A 27,858-nucleotide genomic window follows, 5' to 3' on the forward strand; every position below is an offset into this window, starting at 1 on the left:
CCACCCCAGAGCTTGCACCTCCCGCTGGAGCCCTCACTCCCTCCTGCACCCCAACCTCCAGCCTAGTGAAAGAGTGAGTGTGGGAGAGAGCGAGCGAGCGACGGAGAGAAGTGGGGCTGGAGTGGGGGTGTGGCCTCAGAGAAGGGGGCTGGGCAAGGGTGTTCAGTTTTGTGCAATTAGAAAGTTGGCAACCTTACCTGTATAATAAAGTGTGGCAGTACTGAATGCACAGAAAGTGAAAAGCTGTATAACTAAAAATATATAGATCCCAGTAGCCTCATTTTGGGAGGTGCCACTTTGTTTGGGTTTCTCAAGAGGAAAGGAAAAAGAAAAAGGAAAGAACAAGCAGTTCTGACAGATCACCTGAATGCTTTGTGCAGCAGGATTTGCTTCACAGTAGCTTCCTTACTTGTGATTTGTGTCAAGTTCTATTTGGAAGGAAATTGGAGTTCAATGAAAATGTGCAAATGCTTATGTGTACGATCATAAGAAAAAGTTTATCAAAACATGCTTTGCATTTAAAACTAACTGATTTATTAACAGAGGGAGTATTATCTGTAGTTAGTGAATTGCAGAGATCGTTTCTGGCCACCATGTCCTTCATAGTTTTAGAACTAGTAGATCTCATCCACTCACACCTAGTTTTTATTCATGGATTGGAGGAAGAAAACAAGCTTTCCTCCTTGTGCCTACTCCCAATTTTTTTTTTTTTAAAACTTTGAGTGAAGTAGTCATTGAATTGTACAAGTTGAATAGACTGAAATGAAGAAAACATTCTCTCGGCACCTGCAGTAGAGGAGACTGCTGTCAAAAGCTGGTTTAACACTTCAGCAAACTCTGGATCCAGGTGCTCAGCTGGTGACCTTCACCAGATCAGTGGGTCTTTCTTTCTTTAAAACTTTGGCAGTAAATATGTACGGCTAATATTAATTGTTTTATTTCATTTAAATTATTTTAACAGATTATAGTGTGTTTAGGCTTTAACATTTAGGGTTAAAATTTTAAATAAGTTTATTCTTAAAAACAAAAGTGTGTAATTTAAAAAAAATATCTAATTTTTAAAAAAATTTTACCCATCCTAAAAAAATATTGCAACCACGCTCCTTGCAGATAACCCCCTCTTCTGCAAGCACATAGTGGGTGAGATGCGAAATGCCAGTTTTTTGTCCATTGTGGTGAATACAGCCCGGTATTACAAACATACTAACAGGGATATTTTGAATCTAAATCCACTAATATTTTTTTAAGTGCTTGCAGATCTTTGCATGGATGGTACTATACAAATGCCAAATTATTATTAGTTTCTGTAGTTTCAAAAGTTCTGACACTTGCTTCTCTACAATGCAAACCGCCCCACCCCCGCAACCCACACACCAACCACACACCATACAACCAGGCTCAGTTTGACAAAATTTTCATTTAAGAGGAAGCAATGCACAAAATACATTGTAATCCCCCGTCCTCTTCTATCCAAAATGACTTTTAAGCCCTGAAAGATTCACAGCCTGGTTAATCTAGAACATTTGTTTTCTCTAAACACTACTTTAAACTTCTTCAAAATACTGTACAGGGTTGCCATACAATGCATACTATTTGCTTCCACATTATGTCTCAGATGTCCCTAAGGTGCAGAATTTATGTTAACATTTGATGCCACTAAAACATTCCAGAGCTAGGGAAACATTTAATCATTTATGTTTTAGTGCAACAACTGACCAAAGGGAAAATACGGTAAACAGTTCTATAATATTATAGACTGTGAATGGCTAGCCAACTACAAAAGCAGTTTCTCTTCCCTTGGTGTTCACACCTCAACTGCTAGAAAAGGGCCTCATCCTCCCTGATTCAGCTAACCTCATTATCCCTAGCCTGATTCTTGCTTGCATATTTATACCTGCCTCTGGAAATTGCTACTAAATGCATCCGACGAAGTGGGTATTCACCCACGACAGCTCATGCTCCAATACGTCTGTTAGTCTATAAGGTGCCACAGGACTCTTTGCCGCTTTTACAGATCTAGACTAACACGGCTACCCCTCTGAAGCTATAATGTTATGTTAAGAGTTGAAAATACGATTCAAGTTAAGAAAAATATTTTAATTTACTGTTTAGAGTGATTTCATTGCCAGAAAGATAGGATATATTTATACCCTTTGTAGATTTTAGAACTATCAAGAACTTAAAAAAAAAATACACAAATATCTTAGTTGCTGTTAGGTTTTAAAACTGCAAAAAAAAAAAAATTTCATCTGGATTTTTTAAATCAAATTTAAGGCAAAAAAAACCCTTTAAATAGGCAATTTAAGTTTACTCTATGATTGGTTGAAGATCTCAGGTAATAATGTCAAAAAACAGCTTATAGTTTGTACAAGACCTTGTATCTCAAAACACTCAACACACTGTATATAAAGAATCATTTTACCCATTATGGAAATGCAATCATTTCTGAGATCAAAGCACAACCACCATGGGACAGCATTTTTAGAACAAGATATAAAGAATAACTTAACTGAAGCTATAGGGAGAATTATAGGTAGGCAGATTATTGGAGCTGAAATTTGGCAAGGGACCTAGTGTTAAACTACTCTTAAATGTAAATCAAGGCCAACTCTCGAAAATTAAAGATCAATGCCTTGATTTCACATCTCATCCAGAAGTAAGCACTTCAAGCTGTATAGAGTTGCTTAATATTTTTCTGGGACATTGGTTCACCACTGATTCAGAGGGAAGAGTGCCACCTACTGAGTTATCAATTATACTTCCTGTAACTTGCGGGTGGTTTTCAGCCCAACTATCCATTCTTAAAGCTGCTCCTCTCACAGATTTTATGAGCTCACAGAGGCAGAGCTACAGATACCAATGTACTTGCAATCAATAAACCTTATCTGCTGTACTGTATCTACACAGAATGCAACATAAACAAATAAAAGGGTGATTGACTATCATCACTTACAGGAGTGTAAAACTGGCACAAGATCTGAATCAGGCCTCAGATCTCAGGGATCTCTCTGTCCACGAATAACTGTTTTGCTGAATTTCATGTTTACATAAACAATTAAGATACCATGCCATATTATTCAACCTTTGCATAAGCAGGTGCAACCACACTGATTAAATTTGGTCAACCAACAACAAACAAGTTACATTTCTTAGGACATTAACGGGATAAGCTAATGACACACAGGATGTTAGAGTCCACAATGCTATTTGCCATTAATGGGGAATTTGCAGCTACTACAGCCATAAACATGGAGAAGCTGAGAATATACCCATAAATTTGACCACCATCTCTTAAGAAAAAAAAAACAACAAAACCAAAAAACCAGGGTTCTCTAGTTTTGTGCCAGCCTGGTTATTTTAAGCCCTTCTCTGTTCTTCCTCTCTGATTCAACATCAGTGTTGTATTTACTGGTCTTAAAAAAAGACTTCACTTCCGTCTCTATACACTGAACAACAAGTGATTTTTTTTAAATGAAAGAAGGTTACACAGAAAACATCTAACAGCACAGTTTGCTCGACTCATCCTAAATGCCATGTCTGGGATGCTGAGCTCCACATTACACCTAGTGGTTGAATGTTGACCTTTCCACCCAGAATCTACATTCCACTTCTGCTATTTTACGGTCCCAGTTACCTACAACAAACAGTGAATATGTCCACACGTGAAAAAAAGAAAAAAACAACAAAAACACACCAACAACAACAAGGCAGTGAGTCTCAGAGCTCAGGTCTACAGACTTGGGCTCATACTAAAAATAGCCATGTAGAAGTTCGCACTTGGGCTGGAGATTGGGCTCTGAAATGCAAGGAGGGAGATGGGTACTCCAGCTACTGGAGAAGAGTAAGGTAAGTCGACCAGAGAGCATCTCCCACTGACGCAGCACGGTGAAGACACGGGAATAAGTCAACCTAAGCTACGTTGACTCCAGCTACATTGTTCATGTAGCTGGAGTAGCATAATTTAGGTTGACTTACCCCGGTAGTGAAGACAAGCCTTAAGAGGTAACTGGGGTAATTAAAATGTGCATAGTCGTTTCAAATTAGGATTTCATAGTAATTTCTGCTCTTCACCTCTGAGGTTCCAGGTGGCACTTGCTTTTTCTTTTGTATGAGTGTCAATAATTCATTGAAAGTGCACAGAAGTGTGTACAACTATACAATTGTGTATACAGGTAACCCACTGTGTGTATTACGCCACCCTTTTCTGTGCCTAGTGGACAGAGGATGTGATTCGGTTACAGCCCCTAGCTACAGAGCTTGCTCTTTTGCTTAAGCTGTTGGAGACACTCGCATATTTAAGTCTGGAAGTGCCTAGTTCAAACCCTGGTGTGCTGGCCAAGATGACAGCCATCAGAGACAATTATGATGCTCTAGTTCAAAGGCTAGTTTGTGGCCTCTTTAACAATTTGAACCAGTATGTCCTTCAGTTCAGTAGGCTTGGGCTTCTGTAGTTACCAGACACTTTTTGCTTATATGAGATGGTTAATCACTGTAACACTGAAATTGCTGATGTAAAGACGTTTACAATTGTGACATTTGGTTGCTTCAAACAAATGTAAGCTTCTGCCAGGCATGGTCCACAGCATCAAGGGTCAGGTTCAAATGTCTACAGGTTCTTTTTATAATTAACACACACCACCAGCTTGAATGCCCACTCAGAAACATGGGAAAAACTAAGTATCTTCCCTGAGTGCCCCTAAAAGCAATACTTCCCCTCTTGCAAGCACTGAGTCTGAGTCTAAAACAAGGAAATACTTTATTAAGGGACCAGAGAACACATCATCAACTTCGGAAAACACAACAATATATGAATAACAACAAGTAAAGTACCCATAACAAGAGTATCATTAGTCATAGTCTTTTATTTTAATTTGCCACCCAGGGGCATGAACGTTCAATACACAAATATCTCTTTAACACATCACTCCCCCCCTCCCCCCCTTTTTCCACTGCTTCACTCCACTTACAGTTAGGGGTCAGTAGTTAGTGTAGTCCCAGAGTCTAGGAATGTACTCAGCCAGGCCTGTCTTTAGCCCTTATAGGAAACGCTGTCTAATCTTGTCCTTCAGTTCAGTCTCAATAGCCCACCAATTTGGAGTTTGGATACATTTCTAAAGACATCCCTTAAGTGTCACTTGGAGGCTTTCTGGGTAGAAAGCTTATGCAAATGAACTCTGTAGCGATACTTTCCCCAGTTCACCAACAGATGGTGGCAGATAGCTCCTGCCCCCATGGAGTTCTGTTCGCTCTTTCCCCTGGTCATCTACAGTTAGCTCCCTATCCTCTACAGCTTCAGGCTACATGGCTTATACAGAAAGAAAATGTCTAGAGAAATATCCAATTTTGCAATGAGTAATAATGCAAGCTTTGAATACTGGTAGCAATAGTTGATAAATATTGTAGGACACCATATTTTGCTGCAAGATACCATCTATGTGCAGGACTGGATTGTGGCCTTTATGTAGAGCTGAACCTCTGCAAGAGGAGCACAATCTCTATTAAAAGCTACTCCATGGGCAGTGGGGTGTGCAATCTGCTCTATCCCTTAGTGGAACATTTGCTCCCTCCACTGTGTATGCTGGCCTCTCTCTCTGGTCATCTAGTGTGGAGAGTAGTCTCTGCTTGTTCCTTAGGGTGGGGAGCAGGAGCTAGTAGTCCTTATGCTCCCCAGAATTCAGGGAGCATCGGGACTGCTATTAGCAGAGGTCCTGACACAGATGCACAGCTTCTTGTACACCCCAATGTCCTGTGCAGCCCGGCAAGGACCATTGCCACTGTCCCAGATGATTTTGTCTAAACAATCTCTGTACTAACTTTAAAATCTCTCCTCTTTTCTCTTCCTCCAAATAACTACTGTTAAAGACAAAGGACCAACCCTTACTCATGTTGCAGTCCCACTGAAGTCCCATGCAAACAAGGATTACAGGATTGGGCCCCCAAATAGGGACCACTGCAATAAAAATGCATGATGGTTACATTGATGAGGAAATGTCTTTGATTAAACTATATTAACAGATAGAACATTCTCACTCCGTTTTCTCACATTGGAGCAACAAATACATTACAGGGGCAGACCAAAAGTAAATAGAATATCGATAGCTAGTTAGACAGATAAGACACAGAGTGCAGCAATACCTTCCTCCCAGAGGTATGCACACAGGTCATCTTCAGATCCAACTAACAAGGCCAGTGTTTACAGGATCTCTTAGGGCCCAATCTTGTGAGCATCTTCATGTCTCACCAACAGGAGCTGAATGTGCTCAGCACCTCACAGGATATGGCCCATAGTCTATCCTTTATTTGTGGCTGCTACAAAACAGCTGAGAATTGCCTTTGTCACCCAGTCAAAAACCAGATGTGCTGAATCTAAAGAAACACGAGTTCAGCTGCTTATGTATAGTGCCTGAATAAACGAAAGGGGAAATAAATTTCTTCCTTTGCTCACTTGATTGAGTACAGTATATAGTCATCTGTCAGGGAAATGAAGTTACTTATCTTATTTATTTGCATATATACACAATATTATCTATCAGTACCATTCCTGTTTACCTCTTGCTCTGGATTTATAAAAGAAATTAGTCTGACAACTTACACCCCAAGTCTGTTGATACGGAGTCTGTAAATTGCCTTTGAAAATTAACAATGTATTTCTAAGACTGAGTGCAGTAAGCCTGAAATGTAGCATAGCAACTTTAATGCGTCTATCATTTACAGTACCTGACATAATATTCTTGTGAAAAAAACAATGTCATGAAAAATCCATCTACAAAAACTGCATAAAACACACACTTTATTTACTTGGAACTGACAGTTATTCAAGATTCTAACTAATCATGAAACCACATGATCTTTTCAGTACAGAGGGAATCTAAAATTACCACTCCGAAAACATAGAGAGAGAGCTCTTTACCAGTACAAACAGACTCAAGAGACAGAAAAGACCTCTTAGGTCATCCAGTGTCTCTCGCTACCAGAGATGGCATTGTTCCCTGCACTACACTTACTGACGTTTTGTCCAATCCAGTTTTAAAAGTGCCAAAATCATGTAATGTCCCTTTGGATTCACTTCCTGGTCACTCAACTTTGGCCTGTTTGGAAAGACTGAAAAACTTGCAGGGAGCAACTTTCCTATACAGAACGTTTCATTTTATTAATTAAAATAATGACAAACTTGAAGCAAAACAACTTCTGCTTAACGCCAATAAAAATGAAACCCTGAAGCCTGAGGAGTGGAGTTCAGAGCTTGAGTTCCAACCTGAGTTGCAACTTCAAAACCCTGTCTATACTGCTATTTTTAGAGTGCCAGCATGAGCCCCGCTAGCCCAAGTTTGCTGACCTGGGCTGAAAGGTTTGCTGCTGTGGGCTGTGTAGACACACCCTAACTATCCTCAATCACTCGTAGGCCATGTCTACACAACAGACTTCTGCCATCAGAGCTATGTTCATCAGGGGTGTGAAGAGGGGTAATCCCTGACCAATGGGCCGGTCTCAGCAAAAACCCCCTAAAGTAAACACCGTTTTTCTGACAAAGCTGTGCTTTCATCAGCATAGCTTGTTTTGCTCAAAGGTTGGGGGAGGGGGAGGCGCGGAGGGGTGCAACATGCTGGAATAAGCTATGTCAGTGAAAGTGTAGTTTTGCCAGCATAAGCCACATCCACCCTAGGAGCGCTTTGCTGGTATAATATACCACTATAGCTATATTTCCAAGTATTCATATCATAGACCTGGCCTAAATGACATTTCCTATGCCAGAATAGCTGTAGAACATTAAATGCAATGTGCTCTGTTTCGTAGAGAAAATTGTGCATGAAGGAACAGAAAGAACGCAGATGCTGAATGTGTGGAGACAAGTGAACAGAGAGAGAATGGGCTTGATCCTGCAGTCCTTAATCCTGCAAAAATCTCACTGAGTGCAACAAGATTTTTGCAGAAGCAATGCAGGCTTTCCTTCCCCCAGCTGAGGGTTCAACCTCCTCCCCATAGTAAAATGGAAATAATACTTACCTACCTCATAGAAATGTGGTGAGAATCAACTGAGTATCAGTAAGCATTTTGAGATCCTCAGATTCTGGTAGAAGGATTTATTTAAATAAATCACCACATATTAATTCTCATTTTATATGTTTACCTTAGCAAATATTGTGCTGGCCAATAAGGGACCTGTAACACACACTGACCAGTGGGTTACAATATCATTAGTTATACGTATCTAAACAATGGTAGATAACATCAGCCATCTCTACACTCAGCGGCGGATTAATGATTTTGCCACCCCTAGGCCCAGAAATAATTGCCGCCCCCCACCCCGCCTCCACTCTGTCGCCTCGCTTGAGTGCGCCGCCAGGTCCTGCTTCTCCCCGCTGCCTGCCAGTGCTTGTGCGCCAAACAGGTTCGTGAAGGAAGGGGAAAGGGGGGGGAAAATGTGGCGCGCTCAGGAGAGGAGGCGGGGATTTGGGGAAGTGGTAGAGTTGGGGTGGGGCCGGGGGCAGAGGGCGTAAACTGGCACTGCGGAAAGCAGCCTCTGGCTGCTACTATAAATTTGCCGCCCCTTGAAATTTGTCAGCCTAGGCATTAATATGTCGCTGTCTACACTCCTTGTGGACATCTCTAAAACACCAATTTTTTTTTTAAAACATCTAACTAACGTCTTCCAGAGAAACAATTAATAGTGATATTTGCTATAGAAAAAAAAGAGCAGAAAGTCTTTCAGCACAGTACATTGCAAGAAACCATTTTTGTTTTCCTTTTTCTGAACCAGGTGGTTAAGGAAATCCAAGCACTGGCCTAACGTTAGAATAGTGATAACTGTGATACTGTATCTAAGTGCTAGCATTACAGCTAAAGGAAACTAACTGGTCACAGCATTCATAACCTTGTTTTCTTACTGGTCACACTGTGTGCTACACACACCGCAGTTGTGTAATCTACAGAAGTAAGCAGAGCACTGAGTGCCTCACAACTAGTATTTCCCATATTAGTTTATACATTGGAACTGGAGGAGAAAAATTAACATGATGAAACTTTCAGTTAAGTCTTCTATTGTACTTGTGTCTAGGATATGTCTCATTAAAACAACTATTATGCTCTCTTTTCTAGGACAAGCCCTCTCATAGCCAGGGAAACGTTCTGTTCAATAGTATTTCATCAGAAATGTTGCAATGCATTTATGTTCTTCCTTTAAAAATATCTAAACAATATAGTTCCTGAACTGTGAATTTTCCACAGCCACTTATTCTTTTTTATAGTTCTTAAACAGTCAGTGAACTTTGTAGTCATGAAAATGAGGGGCTAACAGCACTAGCTTGTGTCAGGTATTGTACAAGAACGCCCTTGCAGAGCTCTGCCAATACATTTCATTCCTGACTTGCAATTTCCAACATCGGTCTCTTGAGCTGCACTTGCTAAATCAAGACAAAATTATTTCAGGTTTGGGGCAGTGTAGGGGATTTGTGTGGGACTATATAGGGAGAAGGCTGAGAAAGCTAAACTCTTTTTGACTCATTCCAAGATTTGAACTCCAATCTTGAGAGATAATAGACTCGTGCACTAAAACATATTTGCTCTGATTTACCACTGCATTATGCCAGTTTTCTGCCTGTGTAACTCCATTCAAATCAGTGGAGTTACGTAGGGTTAAAACTGGAGAAATACATTGACAAACCAGGCCCATTAATCCCTCTTTTTTAATGTAAATAGTTTTGCTATGTCCATTTAAAAATACATTATTTTTATGCCTTTTAACCATAACAGAAAAACGTTTTAGAAACAGCCTTTTAACAGATGTACAGAGTCTCTGAAACTAGAGAGCATTATTTTCATTCTTCCCTCTTGGCCTGAAAAAGGACCACTTGAACTAAAATCTAATTTTGAAAGAAAAAATAAGATGTTTTATCCTCCAGACAAAATTAGCGAAGTCAAATTTCATTATTTATGTCCAAATTACAGCAGTGGCTAGTACTATTGAATTATTAAAAAGACCACTAGCATTTTGCAGAAATCATGTCGTAAGCTACTATGCAGCAAAACGCTTGGAACTTTGATCAAGTGTTAAAAAAAGTGTACGGTATGGAAGAGTTCTACTTGGACCTTGGGGGATGGATTGTGTCATCTAATAAGTCTTCTCAATTTCTAAACTGTATGATTCTAGGGACTTCATTGTAAACAATGGTAAGTACATTCTAACTTACATTATTGTTATCACTGACACTGTATGTACGTATCACCTGTATCAGTGAAGTTTTCTGAGTTTGGTATTAATTATACCAACATTCCTTGAAGTACAATACTAGGAGGGATTGTAGAGATCAGGAAAGAAGAATAAGATATGTTCACACTTATTCCTTCTCTTCCAGCATCTCCCACCGCAAACACACAGTCACTTGTGGACAAAAACCCAAAATTACTGTAACATCACTTCAAAGTTATATAGATTGTATTGGTAGGGTGGAAACATAAGCAAAGATATTAGTGCTTGCCTGAACATCTGACTTAAAACAATTAAGTGCAATCAAATATCTCATTTTCTCTAGTGGATTCTGAGATCTAATGTAACTTGAGCAAATTAAAGTAGCTGGGCAGCTGCAAAAGAGAGAAGCAGAAAACTATTTAACTAAGATGAGAATCTCTTCTGAAAGTACATTAGTGTATTTCAAACAAACAAGTCAGCTCCAATGTTTCAAACTTCAGTCTGAGTGACAGCAGCAGACCTTCAAGCTGTAATGGAATATAGAATTTACAGAGAACTATGTAACTTCATGCTAGGATAAAAGGGGCATATTATAGTTATCTTTCTTTTAAGGCAATATACCTTTACTTGAATCAAAACACCTTAGGCAACGTATCTTAAGTGCATACATTTTACTTGACATTAGTAGAAAGAGAATGTCTTAACCATTGCAGGCACCAAAGAAATTTACAGAGGACAAATAAAAAGGTTTGCTATTTTGTAACTAGGAGCTTGATCTTAGAATTACTTTCCTTCCATAGATCTACATAAATATCACTATCTACTTAGCTTATTATGGGCCTGTTCCAAAGTCTGTTGAAGTCAATTAGTGTCAATAGGCTTTGGATGAGGGCTTATACCATCTCAAAGGCAAAGAAACAAAGTGAAATTAATACTATTGATTAGAAATGGGCCCAGACTAAAACTCTTGATTTGAACAGTCCTGAAATTTGGGGACATTCAGATGTGGATCCAAATTTTGGGCCTGATCTACAACCAGTTAAAGTCAATGGAAAGACTCCCAAGAGACTTCAGGTCTTCTTAAACAGTGAATGAACAAAATAATGCAGATAACATGCTAGTAAAAAATAGTGACGGGACTCAGATTCTTGACCTTGAATACTCTGTCATATTGTATTGGGAACACTTGCCAGTCTTATTGTAAAAGATTTACAGTTGTGATGCATTGTATTTATAGACTGTATTTTTATTTTAAATTAAATACAATGAAGATTTTAATGATAAATAGCAAGTCTTGTGGTAAAGAATTGAAGCCAGAATATGCTGTAATATAAAAAATAGCTACTTACTTCAGTTTTTGGTCGTGCTCCAGTTGACACTGAGCTTGGCAAACCATCTAAATCCTGGTAGCCTGCCCTCTTATTCCCACAGCTTCCCTTTCTCTGATGATCTCTGTGAACAAGGCCTGTCTCCACCTTAACAGGGGACTGTAAGGGGATAAATGAGTCCTTTAATAAAAAAAAATAAAAAAATAAAAAGTCTTTTAAAAATGCAAACAAAGACAAAAATACAATTGAGATTGTGTCCATTAAGTTTATATGATGTATAGTATAAGGTTATTTTTTTTAATTTCATTTTTTGCATCTGTTTATATTAGAAATTCAGGTCTTGTCTACGCTGTTTTTTCTAGAAGCCTCTGTGGAGAACTAGTAGGATTACATATGACATCATAAACACTAAGCAAATGAAACCTGGTATTTTGAGAGGGGAAAGTTACGTGGAAAATTGGGGTTTCTTCCCCCCCGCCCCCCTCCCCATCCACTTACTGTAACTCAAGCATCCTACAAACAGTTAAGAGAAAAAGCTCTTTTTGTTAAAGAATCATCATCCATGCCACTTCAAATTAGAGACTAAGAATGCTCCTTATCCACTTCTTTAGATCCTTTGAGGACTAAGAAACCTACCCCAAACCACGACAGGCCAGATTTGACAGTCTTGGCAATTCTGAAGTACAAAAACAGCTTTTAATTCCCAGCTGCCACAGGACATAGCTCCTCTCCCTGCAGAAACTGCATGGACTCCAGAGGCTGTTCATTCACTGTGCCCTTTTAAGTTACCTTCACCTTTTCCACAACAGCCTATTTACAGCACCAACAGCACTTTCTGACCATCTCCCCAGGACCTGAGGGAACACATGTCTGTCTCCCTCCCTTGAGGCCTCCATGTTACTGAGCTCAACTAGCCCTGGTCCCCTTTCTCTCTAGCACTTCCTTCCTTCCTTCCTCTTTATCAGCCCTGGGCTGATAAGCTAATTGGCTCCTTATCCCATCCATCCAGCCAACCTGATTCTCTAATTACCTCCATCAGATTTCTCCAGGGGAACTTAATTAACATCTGAGAGATCAGAGTGCAGGTTCATCTATTCGTTCTCTGCACTCTGTCACAACAGCAAACATTAAAAAAATGCTTCTAGTTGTCTTGTTACAACATACAAGAAAAAAAATACAAATCTGTCTGGAACATTAAGGGTTTAAAATAACAAAAGTCAAGAAATGCAACAATTTATGTTCCAACAACAATGTTAACTTAGCCATATCCTACGTATCTAGTACCTTCCGTTCCAGTTTTTCTGGTTATGTGTGTGGCTTAATACATTATTGTGTTTGCTGAAAAATGTCTACCTTAAATAATACAAAATGGGCTAATATGAATTGCTATAATCTAAAGATTTCCATTTTCTGATTTATTATTTTAACTCTGAATCTTTGATACTGCAGCAACAACTCTATTTTTGCAATGAAAATAAAGTTATTTGTGTTTATAAATAATTAATATACAATCCACATTTGGTTGATTTTTGATGATTTTAAAACTGTATGTGAAATAGCATTTTAAATAAAAATATATATGTATTTGTTATAGTTATTCATTAAGGGCTAGATAGAAAGTTTACTTTAATCTTATAAAGAAAAGGAGTACTTGTGGCACCTTAGAGACTAACCAATTTATTTGAGCATGAGCTTTCGTGAGCTACAGCTCACTTCATCGGATGCATGCCGTGGAAACTGCAGCAGACTTTATTTATACACAGAGAATATGAAAATATACCTCCTCCCACCCCACTGTCCTGCTGGTAATAGCTTATCTAAAGTGATCATCAGGTGGGCCATTTCCAGCACAAATCCAGGTTTTCTCACCCTCCACCCCCCCACAGAAATTCACTCTCCTGCTGGTGATAGCCCATCCAAAGTGACAACTCCTTACACAATGTGCATGATAATAAAGTTGGGCCATTTCCTGCACAAATCCAGGTTCTCTCACCCCCTCACCCCCCTCCCAAAAACCACACACACAAACTCACTATCCTGCTGGTAATAGCTCATCCAAAGTGCCCATTCTCCCTACAATGTGCATAATTAAGGTGGGCCATTTCCAGCACAAATCCAGGTTCTCTCACATCCCCCACACCCCCATACACACACAAACTCACTCTCCTGGAGAGTGGTCAGTTTGGATGAGCTATTACCAGCAGGAGAGTGAGTTTGTGTGTGTATGGGGGTGGGGGGGCGACTTGAGACTGTTACTCCTCGTTCTGTCATCTGCTACCACTGAGAACAGTCTAGATCCATCCTGTTTGGAACCCCCTTTCAGGTAGTTGAAAGCAGCTATCAAATCCCCCCTCATTCTTCTCTTCTGCAGGCTAAACAATCCCAGATCCCTCAGCCTCTCCTCATAAGTCATGTGTTCTAGACCCCTAATCATTTTTGTTCCCTTCGCTGGACTCTCTCCAATTTATCCACATCCTTCTTGTAGTGTGGGGCCCAAAACTGGACACAGTACTCCAGATGAGGCCTCACCAATGTCGAATAGAGGGGAACAATCACGTCCCTCGATCTGCTCGCTATGCCCCTACTTATACATCCCAAAATGCCATTGGCCTTCTTGGCAACAAGGGCACACTGCTGACTCATATCCAGCTTCTCGTCCACTGTCACCCCTAGGTCCTTTTCCGCAGAACTGCTGCCTAGCCATTCGGTCCCTAGTCTGTAGCGGTGCATTGGATTCTTCCGTCCTAAATGCAGGACCCTGCACTTATCCTTATTGAACCTCATCAGATTTCTTTTCGCCCAATCCTCCAATTTGTCTAGGTCCTTCTGTATCCTATCCCTCCCCTCCAGCGTATCTACCACTCCTCCCAGTTTAGTATCATCCGCAAATTTGCTGAGAGTGCAATCCACACCATCCTCCAGATCATTTATGAAGATATTGAATAAAACCGGCCCCAGGACCGACCCTTGGGGCACTCCACTTGATACCGGCTGCCAACTAGACATGGAGCCATTGATCACTACCCGTTGAGCCCGACAATCTAGCCAGCTTTCTACCCACCTTATAGTACATTCATCCAGCCCATACTTCCTTAACTTGCTGACAAGAATACTGTGGGAGACCGTGTCAAAAGCTTTGCTAAAGTCAAGAAACAATACATCCACTGCTTTCCCTTCATCCACAGAACCAGTAATCTCATCATAAAAGGCGATTAGATTAGTCAGGCATGACCTTCCCTTGGTGAATCCATGCTGGCTGTTCCTGATCACCTTCCTCTCATGCAAGTGCTTCAGGATTGATTCTTTGAGGACCTGCTCCATGATTTTTCCAGGGACTGAGGTGAGGCTGACTGGCCTGTAGTTCCCAGGATCCTCCTTCTTCCCTTTTTTAAAGATTGGCACTACATTAGCCTTTTTCCAGTCATCCGGGACTTCCCCGGTTCGCCACGAGTTTTCAAAGATAATGGCCAATGGCTCTGCAATCACAGCCGCCAATTCCTTCAGCACTCTCGGATGCAACTCGTCCGGCCCCATGGACTTGTGCACATCCAGTTTTTCTCAAGTTGCAGTGGGGGAGGTTTAGATTGGATATTAGGAAAAACTTTTTCACTAAGAGGGTGGTGAAACACTGGAATGCGTTACCTAGGGAGGTGGTAGAATCTCCTTCCTTAGAGGTTTTTAAGGTCAGGCTTGACAAAGCCCTGGCTGGGATGATTTAACTGGGAATTGGTCCTGCTTCGAGCAGGGGGTTGGACTAGATGACCTTCAGGGGTCCCTTCCAACCCTGATATTCTATGATTCTATGATAATTAATTAGCAGTGTGTATTGTTTTCTGTACACGGTAAGTAAGTTTTACTCCTCCCACACAAAAATTCGATGTAACAGAGAATTATTCATGAAATAAATTTGTGAGAAAGGAAGACCTAGAGAATCACAGAGTTCTTCAATTAACAGAAAAAAGACACTTCACAAAACAGTGGCCTGATTCAACTACATGATTATATCATGGGCTATACTCCTGAGACAGCATCTGCTGTGCAAAATAAATGTTCTGTCATTTGTTAAAAATTTCCCACATCTTCAAGAGAGCAATCTTCAGACTAACCGCTCCAACAAACATGCTGTTATGTATACAGTACAGTTACCTGCCTCTGAGATCTTGTACTTGTGATTTGCCCCATTAAGTAAAATCAGTTTATTTATGTCTGAATATTTGTAACATCATAGTGGAATTTTCAGGAGCTTTCTCAATCTATCACTAGCTTCAAGCTCTCAGCAGCTGCCCTCCCAGGGATCTGCTGCACACCATCTATCCATCTCTTCGCTGGTCATCTCCCGCTACGATGACCCACCACCATTCCTTCCACGATAATTTTCTCACCCTCTATGCCTGATGTGACCAACGAACATGATGTTGATTTCAGACACCAGGGTCTGTTTCTCTATACTAATATTTCTAACACAAGCATTTGTCTTTTTTTCAGTCCAGGAGATATGCAAGCATCGTTGTCAGCACCACATCTCACAGGCTTCAATTTTCTTTTGTCAGCACCATTAATTCCCCACGATCCACATGCATAAGTTGTAATATAAAAAATTGAAGTTTTTACCAATCAAATCTTTGTACATTTCAAGATGCCATGGTTTTTCCAAACTTTCATGAGGGAAACCAAATCATTCCAAGATTTCTGCCAATTTCTTTGGAACAGGCTCTTCGTTGGATATGATCTCAGGTAACTGAATTCATCTATTGCCTCTACTACCTGACCATTAATTGTGATGTCCATTTGCTTCTTGTTTTTGTTAATCGTGTCAACATGCATGCATTTCATTTCTGCCTCATTGAGGGATAGTCCCTAATCCTCACCCCTTTTTACATACTCCAACTTTTGTTGAACTGCATCAGTCGTTGTAGCAAAGAGTGTGACATCACTGGCATAGTTGACATTGGTTAAGAGGTGTCTACCAATAAAAATTTCAGCTCCTACCATTTGTCAAACTTCTAGGTCTTGTCTCATAATATTTTCTGCGTTCATGTGGAAAAGGCTGGGGACAGAAAACACCCTTGTCTCACACACTGCTCCGTGGAAAATCACTTGCTGTCACCTGTGTTGTTGATGATAGAGACTAGTGAAAAGAAAAGGAGTACTTGTGGCACCTTTTCTTTTTGCGAATACAGACACGGCGGCTACTCTGAAACCAGAGACTTGTGAATGAATTCAATGAGAATCCCCACATCTGCCAGTATTCAGCATGTGACATGAGCAGGCCAGATGCCAGCTCTTGCCCAGGCTGCAGATATTAGCTAAGAACTGACAAACTCATAACTGGAGACAAGACCAGTTCACCTGTATGTCAGTTTTGCTCAAAATAGGTATTATTCTTTAAAAATGTACTTAGTATTTAGACTCCATGAAATGCTTTTAAGTTGCTGCATGCATTAATCTTACTTGTAATGGCAATATTCCATGCTATAAGAAAATATGTAAGTTTTGCTTTATAGCTTTAAAAGTGTTTGCTGTGAATTTATGAACCCAGGCAAGGGAATTGTCATCTCCACCCCCAACCCAGAAGGACTATCAAAATCACACAGGCCATCAAGGAACATTGCAACACAAAGGATTGGTTAATGGCCCTATCACACCTTGGAAATGCTACCAGTGCAAGGAAGCTCATCCTGTGGCCTTGGAAGCTGAATGAAGGAAATAAAACAAAGTCACAGGAAAACGTTCCATCTCTTTACTGTTTGAACTCTCACACAGCCAGAGCTACCAAACTGAAACCAGAGATCCCCAGAGGTTACCTCCTGGGTCTGGCCTGAAAGACACTTTGAACTGACAGTTCACTACAACTCTGTAACTCTTAGGATTTAGACAGTAACTCATTTGTGTGTATATACCTGCTTGCTTTAACCTGTAAATAACTCATTTCTTTTTCCTAGTTAATAAACCTTTAGATAATTTATTACAGGATTGACTATGGTGTTCCTTTGGTGTAAGATCCAGGGTATCAGAGACTGGTCTCTGGGGATTGGAAGCATCTGAATATTGTGTGATTATTTTGGTGTAAGTGACCATTTATCACTAAATCTAGTTTATCTGACTGGCAAGACAGACTTGAGACTGTAAGGGGACTGTCTGAGACTCCACGGTAAGACTGTTATAATGATCCAGGAGTTCACATTTGCCACTAACTTGGGTAAAATCTAATCATAGAACATACCCCCAGTTGGGGTATCTGTCTGCCCTGAGATAGGCACTCAGGGTTGCAAGGTACTCTAGGCAGCATGACACTCCAAACACGGTCATGTCAGACATATCAAATGCTTTTGAGTAGTCAATGAAACACAATCAATGGGTCATTAAAATCCCTGTATTTTTCAATGATGAGACAGATTTTAGTGATTTGATCACATGTACTTCATCCCTCTCTGAAACCAGCTTGCTGTGATGGCACTTCTGTTTCTAATATTAGCATCATATGATCCTGGACTATGTAAAGCAGTACTTTGCTCACCTGAGATATCAGGGCTATGACTGTTACGATACTTTCTTGTGTTGCCTTTCTTTGGTAAGAGCAGAAGGATTCCCTCTTCCAATCATCTGGCTAATTTCTTTCAAATTTTGCATGTGACACTACTCCTGGGGGAATTCTGAGCCACTGTGCATGTGCAGAATTTATGTCCCCTACAGATTTTGTTGCTTTCCCGCAGAAAAATGACTTTCTGAAGGGGAAGCAAAGGGAAGCCCCAAGAGCGGTCATGCATCCCTCCCCAGCAGTATGTTTCAGGTGCCCAGGGCAGCCGGCAGAGAGGTAAATCATTGTGGGGAAGGGGTCAGGACGGGGGAAGACCCAGTGGGTGGCTTCTACCCTGTGCCAGGCTCAGCTGCTAGTCCCGGCCTGGTCTGGGGAGGACAGGACTTCCTCTTTCCCTGAACAGCATCCAGGGCCATGTCAGACCCACCACCAGATTTCTCCCCTGGCTGTAGGAAGCTCTGCAAACTCCCCTGTCCTGTGATTCCTGCATCCATTGCTCCTCAGCTGCAGGGGGAGGGATCCCTGTACAGGGAGCTGCTCCCCTGTCCACCCAACCCCTGTGCATCCAGGCCCCCTCGTACCCAGACTTTCCCACTAAGCCTCACACACACACACCCCGCACCCAGAACTCCCCTGACAAGCCCACTCCCCCTGCACCTGGACCACCCCAACAAGCCACCCACACCTGGATCCCCACCTTAGCTAGCCCCAACCAGCTGTACCTGGATCCCCACCCCACTGAGCCCCACTCTCCCAGCATCTGGACCCCCTACTGAGCCCCCCACACTTTTGAGCTCTATCCCCTGCAAACCAGGACGACCCCCCCATGCTGAGCCCCAACCACCTGTACCTGGACCCCCCTCCAGAATCCCATTACTGTTGCACCCAGAACCCTCCAACAACTCCCTGTGCGTCCAGATCCCTCCTGCACCTGGATCCCACACTGAGCCACCCGCACCCTCTCACCCACACCTGGATCCTCCCATAATAAGCCCCTCCACACTTGGATCCTGCCTTGCTGAGCCTGCCTGCCCACACCTGGTGCACCTGGCACGGAGGGGCATGGCCCTGGGGTGTTTTGGAGCCAGCCCGGTCCTTGCACCTTGTCAGGGTTGGGTGCAGCCTCACTACTGAGTCTATATCCCGGGGTGGGGGGGGAAGCTGCACAATGATCTCCAGTGGCCTGTGCTTCCCAATGCCATGCAGGGGCATCCACATTTATTTGACAAATAACATTTGCAGAATTTTGCAGAATTGTAAAATATTGTGTGCAGAATTTTTAATTTTTTGACACAGAATGCCCTCAGGAGTAATGTAAGATCAATACAACAGTCACCAAATCACTTTTAACAATTCAACCTGTACGCTGTCTATCCCTGGTGTTTTCCCGGGCTTCATTTTCATAATAGCGTGCATCACTTCCTCTTGCAGGATTGATAGCTCTTGTTTCATACTCTCCTTTCCATACTCTCTCCTCACGTGCTGTATTGCAAGTGGCTTTGATGAAGCATACAGATTGGCACAGTAATCTCTTCATCAGTGTTTGATTACATCACCTTCATTGAGGACTTTGCCATCATGATCCTTTATGTTTGATTGCAAAGAATATTTTTGGAAAGAAGTCTGACTACTGTGAACATACCTTTTGTATTATTTGTCTGTAATAATCAAGTTCTGTGCATTTTGCCCTTATGTATTCACTCATGTCTTGTCTAGTCTACCTTTGGATCTGTCTGTTCAGTTCTTTGTGCTCTCCCCTACATCTTTCAGTGTCCAAGCCATTCTCTTTCACTCTGCATCATTTTTTCACAAGCCAACACTGACCTTTTGGCTTGGGTGCTTTGGTGCCTTTGAGCACAATAGTTTCCATTTTGTTCCAAAGTTCATTCCAGTTGTTGCATTCTTTCACTGATGAGAATACTTCAAACCCATTCTGGACAGAAATCATGTAGTTTTTTTTTTATTCTGGACAAGCCCAAATGCAGTGAACCTGCAGGTTGTTCAGGTTTCCTTTGAGGGGAAGTACCTAAATGTCAGGTATGGAGTGATCATTTTGTGAAAAGTGTTCGCCCATTGATGATGTCATAGAAAAATGATAAAAGACAAAACACCACATCATTAGTGTCTCGGGTGGAAAGAAAATTTGTATCTGCATCTGATCTGCAATCCGCAAACATGGTCCGCAGATAAAAAGCAGATATCTACAGATTTGCATGGCTCTAGATATAAAATTTGGATCTGCATCCATCTCTGATCTGCATACATGGTCCACCGATATCCGCAGATTTGCAGGGCTCTACATATCACCAAAGGGCAAACGCTTTTCACAAAATAATCACTCCATATCTGACCTGAGTCCTTGTCTTCAAAGGAAACCATCACAACTCCTTCAACAGATGAGCCTGGGAGCTTAAATTCATAACTTTGCTAGACACTAAAAATCATGGTCTAAACAAAGACACTGGATTTATAGCTTATTACAACAATCTGTAACCTATTAATCCACCTCTTTTGTGCTATGACTGCATAGGTATTAACTGGCCACTTCACCTTGAAAGGTCTCTTATGTGTTAACTATTTATACTAAACAATCTGTTCCACCTTTTATTTAGCTGTGAGACTATGGCCAGGTCTACACTATGGATTTATATCGGTATAACTACAAAAATCCATAGCCCTGAGCAATATAGTTATACCGACCTAACCCCCAGTGTAGACAGTGCTATGTCGGTTGGGATAGCTTCTCCCGTTGACATAGCTGGCCTATTGCCAGGGTATCTATTTTATCCTTATCCTCTATCTCTCAATGGTTTGAAGACTGTTGAAGAGACTGGGCAAGTACAATGGGAGGTGGGAGTATGGGAGCTGGAGTGACAAAAAAGAGTGAGGGAAATAGGATTTTATGTGTTCCTTTAAATCTGGAGCAGGAGAGATGGGGGGCGGGGGGGGAGGGCCTGGGGAAAAGCTCTACAGTGAAATAAAGAGAAACAGATTACCTTTAGAGATAATATTGTTTTCCATATTCTAGTAAAACTCCTTGTTCAGTTTCTCTGTAATTTTTAGCATTGTCAGAAAAGAAAATAGAGACATCCAAAGACGGGAAAGGTAGAAAGATTGGAAGGGACACAGGAAAAATAAGAGAAAAAGATAGGAACATATAGATCAGAATGAAGAGAAGAAAGAAATGAAGAAACAAAAGGAAAAACTTAATGATGAAAAAACTGTAAGAACTTTAAAATTAGAGCTGGTTAGGAATTTTTCAATGAATGGAGGTGGATTAATTATGCCAACGGGAAAAGCTCTCCCATCAGCATAGGAGAGTCTTCGCTTAAGCGCTACAGCAGCACAGCTGAGCTGATGCAGCATTTTAATTTAATAGGCCTGCCCTATGAGTACCTTTCTCAGACCTGAAGAAGAGCCCTGCATAGCTCGAAAGCTTGTTTCTTTCACCAGTGGAAGTCTGTCCAACAAAAGATATTACCTGACTCATCTCGTCTCTGTTTTATTACATAGTTGATTTGGTGACCTCAATGGGTGTAAATGTCTACAATGTTGGGAGAGAATGGTGTTTGTAATGACAAAGTAATTAGAGCAGGAAAATTCCACTAAACACCTTCCTCTCTCATTTTGCAAACAAGACCACTGTTTCCCATTACTTCTTTATGACAGCTTACACTTCTAATTGTCTTGTTCGGGTCCCCAATTACAAAGGTATCTTTGTTTACTTAGGATTTCAACGAATGTCTCTTCAAGCCTTTCATAAAACTAATCAATTGTGTAGTCATCCAGTGCTGTAGCAGGAGTGTAAACCTGTATAGCGGACATATTGACTGGCTTTGCTCAAAGGCAAATTGTAATGATTCAATTGCTGACTGAGTTATATCCAAGCACAAACTTTGATGTTTCCTTGGATAGGGTAAATGCAACCTTATTTTCTCTCATTTTCTCAGCTCCTGAACAGTATACTGCATATCCATCCATCATCATCAAATGACCCCCTCCCTACCATCACAGGTCTGAGCCGCCCCATTGTCTGCACTTACTTACTTTGCTCAAAACATTTCTTTACCAGCATTCCAGTTATTTGCCTCTCTCACAGAATTTATGCAATCAAAAGAAGAGTGAAATATATGAAGTATCCACAATCGATCTGCCACACAGTTTCCATTACAGAAGCAAAAGATTACACAAATAAGCTGAAATCATTAAATTAGCATTAAAACATAAATGTAGATGACAAGAATAAAATATTTAATGGATATAGAACAAATTACTGCCTATATTAAATTAACAGATCTCTTTGAAGAAACATGGACCAGGTGGGATGAATAGTTAAAGACAAATTACATATGCAACTTAAAATAACAGCATGTTTCCTTACTGTAACACAGGATATGTCTACATTTTGAGCTTGGGTTGTGATTCCCAGTTAAAGAAGAAATACTTGTGCTAGCTCTCATCTAGCTAGTAAATGAAAAATAGAATGTAGCTGAGAAAGTGTGAGTTGTGGGATGGGCTAGATGCCCTGAGTATCTGCCCATTCAAAGCCCTAGGCATGTACTCAGGGCAGCTAGCCTATCCCGCCACTCACACTGCTGTGGCTACACTCTATTTTTCACTTGCTAGCTAGAGGAGAGCTAGCGCAAGTATGTCACCTTGAGCTGAGAATCATACCACCTACTCACTGTGTAGATATCAACATCTACTATACACTGCTTTGATTCTACTGCATTCTCTTATGTTTGTACATCTGACATCCTCTTTTGTATTGTTTACATAAGAAAGCTTGTGCAGTCAACCACCAAATCATCTAGTTTGATCTCCTGTATATCACAGGCTACCCATACCACCCAGCACCCGCACACTAAACCCAACAAACAAAATATTACAGCTCACAGGGAGACTAAACTATATAGGCCACAGGCAGAGAATAGGAGGCATGGTTACAAACAGCATTGCAGTCAAACCCTTCTTTCAGGCATCTCAGCCCAACACCAATGCCCAGATCTCACAGACCAATTCTGCCTCAAGAATTAACTCTAATCAGACCAGACTCTCCTGCTACTTCCCCAGCTGCTTCTCCAATGACCTGCCTCTATGCAGAGTCTTGCCTAACTAAAAACTACCAACAATACAGCATGTCTTCCAAAGACTGAACATATGCTCACACACTAAGAAAAAAATTGGGAAACTATGTGTAATAGCACCACATAGTGACACCTGCCATAACAATGTTCACACAGATATTGACAAAATACTATTCAAGTCAAATAAAAACCAAAAACTAATTATACCCCTAATCAAGATAGATATCATCTCCCTTGCTGTTAGATCTGTACAAAAACTATTACAAGTGCAGGAGGGCTTGAATCAAAACCTCAGATTCAAACCCCTTAATTAGGGAAGTGTGTCCATATTGATACATCTGAGTCTGAACCCACCTCTACAGAGGGGACTGGAATTATTAATACAGCCCATGAAAGCAGAAAGAATAGGGATCACATGAGATTTCTGCCAATTTGGGCTGCAATAGCCTGAGAACAGCTCATCATTTTTCAATGTTATTGAACTTGAGCTGTAGCCTGGATCATCCTTGAACCTAATATCCAAAATATAGCCTAAATCTGGATCTGAACACCCCTCCTTGACTAAAATCTAATTACAAGGTTTTAAAAATCAGTCACATTCTGTAAATGGGGTGTGCATTCTTACCGGCTGTTTGCGCTTTTTGGTAGAAGGAGTGCTGGAAGGAGAAGAGCCAGCACTGAGAGCCTCTTCAATATCTAAATTCAATTGTTCCAGTTTCTTCATGAGAGATGACATAGAGTCTGACCACTCAGATCCTTTTTCTGGTTGGGTCTAAAAGAAAACCAAACACATATGAAGTCTGAAAACATTAAAGCTCTTCATGATTTGTAGATTTGTTTTTAAACTACACTGCAAAAAACCCCAACAAAGTCTGGATGATCAACTCTCTGCCTATCCTGGGTTGACCTCATCTACTTAGAAGACTTCAACTATCATTTCTATCCTGTTGACACACGTGTTAGATGCTCTTTATATCTGACCAATCAAACTCCATCCAGTTGTGCACATCCAAATATCTCTCTGACATATGATCTGGGATGATCCACTGCCAGTTCAAGCTCAGAATTCCCCCTGAAGAACCTCCTTATTATTTCTAAAGCCCTTTCTACTTCCAACATTCTCCATCAGAGTGGACAACATCCCCATTCTCTTTGTCACTTAGACTCATAACTTTGAAGGTCATCCTGAATTCCTTACTTTCCCTCCTACTATACATCCAGGCTATCATCAAATCTTGCTGCTTTTTCCTTCACATCAATTTGAAATTCTGTCTGGTCAAAACACTACTCTACTTCCTGTTGATTTTCTGCCTTGATTGTTGCAACCTCCTCCCTGATATATATATATTGCTTCTTTCCATGTGGGAGTCTTTAATCCATCAAAGCACAACTGTTAAAATCATCATCTTTGGACATCTATTGAACCACATCATCCCCATTGAAACCCCTCTGCTTATTCCTCTTCAGCCATCTTCCTATACATGCAATGACTTTAAATCCCAAGAGCACCAAATCCCTTTCTCATTCAAATCACTCCTAAAGGCCCACTTCTTCCCAGATGCCTATAAAGAGTAATTCACACCATTAAATGCTAGCATTATGACTCACACCAGTGAAGGGGGCATGGTGGTGGGCTATTGCACTTCATTGAATGCCAACTGCCAGAATGACTTTTAGGGAGAATATGAAACTGAGCACAAATTAGACTACTCTTAATTGTGGGGGGGGGGTAGCAAATTGGGCTCTGGGGGAATCACCAGATTAGGAAGATGCAGCAATGCAAAGGTGATGGATCTTAGACCTGAGAAACTAGCTCCTGTTCTTCTGTGTTCAAATTGTTAGTTACATGAAACATTTCTAAATATGAGGCTACAAGAATCACATCAATTGCAGCTGAAGGATTCCCTTGTCATCAAGGCCAGCCCCTTCTGGATAGTGCAAACTATTCCCCCATCTTGAGCTGCTTTGATTTATTCTTCTTTCACCCATCTTACTTTGGCTATATATATTTTCACATAAGCATCATTTCACAAGTCAATGTTAACAGACTGCACACTAATATTAACATTACTTTGCAGCACAATAGCACTGTCCTTCCAAAGAGCTCGAAGTACCTTACAAACATTAAAGATCCAAGCCATACTACATCCCTGTGTGCGAGGTAAGTATTATTATTCCCATTTTATACATCCTCTTGCTGAATCATTTCCTTTATGGGGGCTGGAAATTGGGACACAGAGAGGACAGTAACTTGCTCACAATCACAAAACACAGGCAGAAATAGAACCTAGGAGAATCATTCTCATCTTACAGCAATATTACACCACCGTAACTATCCTGTCCCTGATGGAGTTACTCCTGATTTGCCCCAGAATAAAGGAGAGAAGAATAATGCCCTAGATCTTCAGACTCCCAGTCCTGTGTCTTAACAAGAAAACCATGCTTCCTTACTTAGGGAGATAGTTTTGGCTCTATTTGTATTTATTTAGTATTTGCTTCAGAGAACAGAAAACTGGACATAATGTCACTATTTTTTCCAAGCACAGTTTAAATATTTTTATAATTCATAATAGTGAATGTTTTTTCCAGGAGTGCTGTCAAAAGTCCTAAACAGTAGGGAAGATCAGATTTGTACCTATTCAAAATTACATTACTTGGATATATTCCTATACTATTCTTTATTGTATTTTACTAAACTTTTTATATTGTTTTTAGGGACAAGTATAATATACATATGCAGAATACACAATATATATATGCAGAAAGAGACACTACAAAAAAGAATCTGTCATGCCACATTCTGTTTGAGATGGTCTTATACAAGATATAATGTCAATATTTGGTACTTCTACAAAGTCAATTTCTAAATCAAAATAAAGGTCTTGCATTTTACTGAATTTTTGCATCTTGATAACTTTGTCTTTACAAAACTAAGGAAAGGGTGAATATTTTCTTCAAAATGCCTCAAACAAGTAAAAACAAAAAACACATTTAGTTGTCTACCAAAATCTAATGGAAAAATCCAATCGGAAGTTTTTATTATTGAGATATAACTTGACAAAACGGTTTTATAAAAATTTTCTTCCTCATATGTCAGTGGTAATCAGATATAGGATAATACTAATGAGTCAGTTTAAATACAGAAATTAGAAAATTGTGTCTGACCTCAATGAGTCCTATGAAGACTATATTGACCATCCAGGTGACAAGCATGCAAAGATTCAATTAAAAATCCAGAAGAATAAAATAATGTTTTTTCTGGGTCTCTAATCTCTCTTTTGGAAAGTTAGTGAGAAAAAAAAAAGTCCTCTACTTTTGAGATGTCAGTCCATAAAAGAGAGTGAGTACAATTTACAGATATTTCTGATTAAGACATTCTAAATGTCACAACAGCCAATATATTAACTAATATGGCAGAAAACAAGATTTATTGTCCTGGGAGGAACGTATCAACCTTGCCTTTGTCTTGGTAAGTATTTACCTCTTGAATCAATACATCTTTGTATTTATTCAACAATTACAGTAGACCCGTTTACGCGTGAATCTGCTTAACACGCAATAGTGCCATACCTCCCAGCCCTACCTATTTAACAAGCGAGACTCATTAACACACGGTACAGGAACATGCTATGTAGCACTACAGATTTGCTCACTAATTCACTGACATAGAAATCGAGAGTAAGTGTGGAGCAGAAACATGTTGTACGTCTTTACCGCCGACCGGGGGGGGAGGGGCAGCAACGTTAAAGTGCTGCCGCGGCAAAGGACCCTGCAACACTTTAAGGTCCCTGCCCCTTTTGCGCCCCCCTCGGCCACCGAGCTGCCCCTGGGCTGGCGATTTAAAAGGGCCCGGGGCTCTGGACGCTGCAACCACAGCAGTGGCATCTGGAGCCCCGGGCCCTTTAAATCGCCACGGGAACCCCGGGCAGCGCAGACCAGGTGGCCTGGAGGGGCTGGCTGGGGGATGCTGACCCCTAGCCCCACCCCTTCTGCCCGAGGCCTCACTCCTTCCAGGGGCCAGAGCCACCCCCACCCCGTATCGGTAAGTGTCTTGAGTTACTTTCACCCCTATGTAGTAAAAATAATGTTTTTATTAGATTACACATTTGAATTTATATTCTTGCAAAGCACCGCTAACAGATAGGCCTGCAGCATTTGGGATGCTGTGAATACGTATGTAATCCTAGATAATTATGCACGTATATATAGATATCTTAAGATATTTCAGCTTGGACCTCTTAACCGGCAATCCGTTAACACTCGGTTGTGACAGCTTGACTCCCGACATCTGCACGTAAACGCGTCTGTACTGTACCAATAGCTGATTAATATAGTATGCTCCAAAAACCATTTTTACAAATAATTTTACTTTTTCTTTTAAACAAATACCAAGAACAAACCATTGCATTCTTCATATAAAGTTTATTAGAGGAGAGACAGAAATTGTAGTTAAGGAGCTAAGAAATATAAGGTGTAAAGAGTTCCCAAAAAGTAAAACTGTCTTTGATTCCTCCATTAATATTTGTTCTTTTCTAGTTCAATAAAACTCTAAATTATGTCCATTAAATTAAGGGAAAGAGGAGAAAATTATTTTTCTATTATTTATAGTTTTCATTATTGTATAGGATAAAACTAAATAGGCCTAGTTAATAAAATGGCATCCACTAATTGGAATTTGGCACAAAAACTGCGTTTGGAACAATTGTTGATAGCCCATGT

General features: G+C 40.7%; 1 protein-coding gene across 1 annotated transcript in view; it reads right to left on the reverse strand.

The window, feature by feature from the left end:
* STARD13 (StAR related lipid transfer domain containing 13) overlaps positions 1-27,858 on the reverse strand; it is a 475,243-nt gene that overhangs the window by 302,021 nt on the left and 145,364 nt on the right. Inside the window, exons 3-4 of the mRNA XM_084616651.1 lie at positions 23,765-23,911; positions 11,536-11,694 (exon numbers count right to left, since the gene is read on the reverse strand). Of these exons, the coding sequence (XP_084472777.1) occupies positions 11,536-11,694; positions 23,765-23,911 (306 nt within the window). The remainder of the gene's footprint in view (positions 1-11,535; positions 11,695-23,764; positions 23,912-27,858) is intronic.

Source organism: Lepidochelys olivacea, assembly GCF_965140295.1.
Source record: "Lepidochelys olivacea isolate rLepOli2 genome assembly, chromosome: 1".
Classification (NCBI taxonomy): domain Eukaryota; kingdom Metazoa; phylum Chordata; order Testudines; family Cheloniidae; genus Lepidochelys; species Lepidochelys olivacea.